At 53.2% G+C, this 4,615-nt stretch overlaps 1 protein-coding gene across 1 annotated transcript; it reads left to right on the top strand.

The window, feature by feature from the left end:
- Positions 1-1,069: 1,069 nt before the first annotated feature.
- Positions 1,070-2,936, top strand: LOC306816295 (olfactory receptor 14A16-like; the record flags this gene model as incomplete). The annotated part of the gene is made up of 2 exons (XM_079332754.1): positions 1,070-1,179; positions 1,981-2,936. The coding sequence occupies exon 2, from the start codon at positions 2,004-2,006 to the stop codon at positions 2,934-2,936; it is 933 nt and encodes a 310-aa protein (XP_079188880.1). The 5' UTR covers positions 1,070-1,179; positions 1,981-2,003.
- Between the last annotated feature and the right edge of the window lie 1,679 nt (positions 2,937-4,615).

Raw genomic sequence — 4,615 nt, 5'->3', positions numbered from 1 at the left:
CATGTGGCCCAGAGTGCCACAGTGCTGTCCTTGGTGCCAAAATGGCCTCCTGGATCCATGGTGCCATTAAGTTCCACAGCTTCTCTTGGTCACAATGGACTTTTGGTTCCAAGAGTTTTCATATTCTCAGCAACAGTTCTGCAGTGCCAACATGGACCATTTGTGCCACGAGGTTCTGTAGTATAACATAGTCACTGTGGTTCTGTGAGGTTCTCCTGTGTCACACTGGACTCCTTGGTTCTGTGAGGCCCAGCAGTGTCACAATTCACCCATGGCTGCAGGAGATTCCATAGTGTCACCATGGCCTCCTTGGATCTGGAGTATAACAATGGACCACTGGTTCCATGTGACCCCACTCTGTCAAAATGGATTTTTGGTTCCATGCAGCCCCATAGAACAGCCCCACAGTGTCAAAAGGATAATTTGTTCCTTGAGATTCCTTAATGGAGCAGTTGACTCCTTGGTGAGGCTCCACTGTCACCAAATCTTCAAAGTATCAGACTAAAACTTCTTAAAACTAATCTGTGTTAAAGTGGGCATCATTTTTTTCCAGAGCTCAGGTCCAATGTGGGATTACTCCTAAGCTTACGTGGAGATGTCATTCTACACATCCAGGTTTGCTCAGCATCAGAGACACCTTTCCCTTGTTTGTCCCCTCCTGTCATCATTGCCACCAGTGTTCTACTCTCACTGGAACATGGGGAAACTTTCTCAATCATATCCCCCAGTGGGACCCATTAAAACTTCAAGAAACTTTGGACTTTAAACCTCACTTTGAGTTCTTGAGATTTTTTTGAGCACACTCTGAGGGACTGATTCGGATGTAAACAGCACCAAAGCCCTGAGAGGGTCATTAAACTACTTGTCCTGTGTCTGTGCTGCTCAGCTGAGCCAAGCTCCTGGCACAGAGGGAAATCCTGACAACCAGGAAGGGCCTCAAAAAGACATTTCTGCTGTGAAGCAGCTCCTCTCCCAGCCCAGCAGGGCTGAGGGCCACCCCAGGTACAGCACAGAGGCACAGAGAACTTCAATCAGTCAGGGCAGGGAAGGTGCTCAGAAGTGATTGGGGCAGAATCACTCCCAGCACTTGACACAGGAAGCCTCTGGCTGCAGGACGAGGCAGCTGCAGCTCCTGGAGTGATCTCCTAAAGCTGGAACATCCCAATGCCTACAGACTCTGTGAGTACATTCTCTGATTCTCTCTTGTCTAGAGCAGCCAGGGGTGCCCAGGGCTGTGCTGCAGAGCAGGGTCCTGCAGCCCAGGGAGCTGTGCTGGGGCAGGGACTCTGCTGCCTGCCAGGGACAGCTCTCAGCCAGCCCAGGGAGCTGCCCCAGCACTGGGGGACAAGGTCTGGGTGGAAGGATACAGCTGGTAAGGCTTGGAAGTGTTCTCCTTGTGTGGTGAGGATGCTGCATTGTTCAGGGCTGCCCACAGCATGACATTTAAATCCAATGATTTCCAATGAGATTATACAGGACGCACAGCCAGGGAGTGGCTGCCTAAAAGGGAAAAGTCAGCTTTTTTAATCTACTGCTCTGGGTTTCCTGGATGCGAGATTTAACACTGATATTCCTCTCTCACTTCAGGATGATAAAAAACTAAGAAAATTCCTCAGATCTCAAAAATTAGGCAGTGACAAAAATCAGCACAGGACCCCTTAATTGCAGCATCTGCATTGGTTTTCCAGCATCCTCGGGGATGCTCTAATATTGCCATCACAATTCTGCAGAGGCTGAGCTGACCCTGGGCAGTGCCCTGTGCTGGAGGGATCTGCCGGGCAAAGCTAAGCCCCCAGGGCTGGGCTGGGCTCAGGCAGCACTGGCACAGTCCAGCACTGGGCACAGGGAAACAGCTGCTGTCAGGGACAGCTCCAGGCAGAAAAGCCCTGGGCAGGCAGTGGGGTGAAAGTGCCACCAAGATGGGTTGGGTTATTTAAAGTCTTTCCAAGCTGAACTATTCCATGATTGCTTTTTTTACAGATGCCCATGCCAAGACACAGCAAATGTCCAACAGCAGCTCCGTCAGCCACTTCCTCCTGCTGCCATTGGCAGACAAAAGACAGCTGCAGCTCCTGCACTTCTGCCTCTTCCTGGGCATCTCCCTGGCTGCCCTCCTGGCCAACGGCCTCATCATCAGCGCCGTAGCCTGTGACCACCACCTGCACACCCCCATGTTCTTCTTCCTGCTCAACCTGGCCCTCACTGACCTGGGCTGCATCTGCACCACTGTGCCCAAAGCCATGCACAATTCCCTCTGGGACACCAGGAGCATCTCCTATGAAGGATGTGCTGCACAAATCTTTTTCTTTCTGTTCTTCATCTCAGCAGAGTACTATCTCCTGACCATCATGTGCTATGACCGCTACGTGTCCATCTGCAAACCCCTGCACTACGGGACCCTCCTGGGCAGCAGAGCTTGTGCCCACATGGCAGCAGCTGCCTGGGCCAGTGGCTTTCTCACTTCTCTGCTGCACACAGCCAATACATTTTCCCTGCCCCTGTGCCATGGCAATGCCCTGGGCCAGTTCTTCTGTGAAATCCCACACATCCTCAAGCTCTCCTGCTCCAAATCCTACGTCAGGGAACTTGGGCTTCTTGCTGTTGGTATCTGTTTATCATTTGGTTGTTTTGTGTTCATTGTTTCCTCCTATGTGCAGATCTTCAGGGCTGTGCTGAGGATCCCCTCTGAGCAGGGACGGCACAAAGCCTTTTCCACGTGCCTTCCTCACCTGGCTGTGGTCTCCCTGTTCCTCAGCACCGGCACATTTGCCAACTTGAAGCCCCCCTCCATGTCCTCCCCATCCTTGGATATGGCAGTGTCAGTTCTGTACTCGGTGCTGCCTCCAGCCCTGAACCCCCTCATCTACAGCCTGAGGAACCAGGAGCTCAAGGCTGAAGTGTGGAGACTGATCACTAAACCATTTCAGAAACATTAACTTGGTTTCCAATTTCTGAAAATAACTTGTAAAAAAGTATATTGTGATAGCAATTTAATGTTTGGTTGCAGGCTCTGGTTTTGGTTTTTTTCCTTATTTTAATTTTTAAATATTTTCCACAAATAAGGGTCATTCATTATGCCATTTCTCTTTCTGTTTCACTTCAAATAAACTCAGATCCACAGACTGTTTCAATAAGGAACCATACTCTCAGAGACTTTCAATGAAAAAAAAAAAGATGTGCTAGCAAAGATTCCTCCAGAGATGCCCCATTTGTTCCCTTCTCTGGAGCTGCAGCAGCAATGTCTGTGTGCAGAGCTGGGGCAGATCAGTGATGGCACAGCAGCTGTGCACAGCAGCAGCAGCATTTGGTGCTGCCAGTGCTGCTCCCCTGCCACTGCTCTGCTGCCCTCCTGCCCCTCTTGTTGCTGTAGGGCCTGAGTGCTCTCAGGGCCGGGCACAGCCCTGGGGGTGGCAGTGCCAGGGCTGTAGCAGGGACAGGCCATGGGCACTGCTGGGGCAGCAATGACGCCTCAGGGCAGGGCCTGGGGGCTCCAGTCTCCTTGGCCAGGCTCTCTCCAGAACACTTGGCCAGGCCAATGCTGAGCAGAGAAAACCCCTGTGAGCAGCCCCAGGCTGGCAGTGGGCAGGCTGGGGGCAAACAGCATGGCTGGAGCTCTGCAAGGTCCCTGCAAAGGGGAAGACCCTGGTAAGGAGCAGCAGAGCAGGGGCTGATCCATCCCCACTGCGCTGGACAGCCCAGGGCAGTGTCCCAGAGTGTCCTCATGCACCTGCCAGCAACATCCCCCCTCTGCAGCCCTGGCCTCTCCCCCAGCTCACACAGGTGCCGCATCCTTGCAGGCACAGACACGGCAGCACTGGCTCAGGAGCCCCTGTTTGCACTGCACAGAGCAGGCGTCAGCACCCCCATGGTGCTGCTGTGGGGAGATGGAGCTGAGTGAGTACAAATGCCATCAGTCACTGGGGCCAGCAAGGGCTGGAGATGGGAGGGAAACCACTCAGGTTTCTCACGGCCTCTGCAGTCAGCCAGAGAGTTTGTTCCCATGAGCTGTGAGTTTCCTGTCCCACTGCAGATGTTGTTGCTCAGAGCCAGGGCTGCCTGGCAGCCACCCCCAAACTGCCCTGAGCATTTCCTTTGCTTCACCAGTGATTTTTTTCCTCTTTTCTGATCCAGATTTCTTCCTACTGCCTATCCATGTCCCCTCCCCTGCAAACAGCCCACCCCTGTTATCCCTGTCTTCTCTGGCCCCACTCCCCATTTCAGTTACTGAGTTGGCACCATGGGAATGTCCCTTGGGGAGCAGGATCATCCTAGAAATGCTTCAGGAATTGTCTGCAGGGTCTTGCAGGGCCTCCTGCTGCTCCCTTGTCACAGGCACCACAGGCCAGGGGGGCCCATCTGGGCTGCTGTGTCTGGGTGTGGGGCTCCCTGTTCTGGGCAGTGAGGAGGGGCTGGAGAGGCTCTGCAGGACTGACAGGATGGGCTTTGGGGTCTGTGAGGAGAAGCTGAGGGACCTGGGCTGCTGATCTTCTGATGAGGAGGCCCAGGGCTCATCCTGCAATTGCTCCAAGGGTGGTTTCAGAGAATCACAGAATAAGCCAGGCTGGAAAAGATCTTGGACATCATCAAGTCCAACCTGTGCCCTGACACCACCTTG

Source organism: Erithacus rubecula, assembly GCF_903797595.1.
Source record: "Erithacus rubecula genome assembly, contig: scaffold_505_arrow_ctg1, whole genome shotgun sequence".
Lineage (NCBI taxonomy): Eukaryota > Metazoa > Chordata > Aves > Passeriformes > Muscicapidae > Erithacus > Erithacus rubecula.
This window is presented reverse-complemented; position numbering and strand designations above follow the sequence as displayed.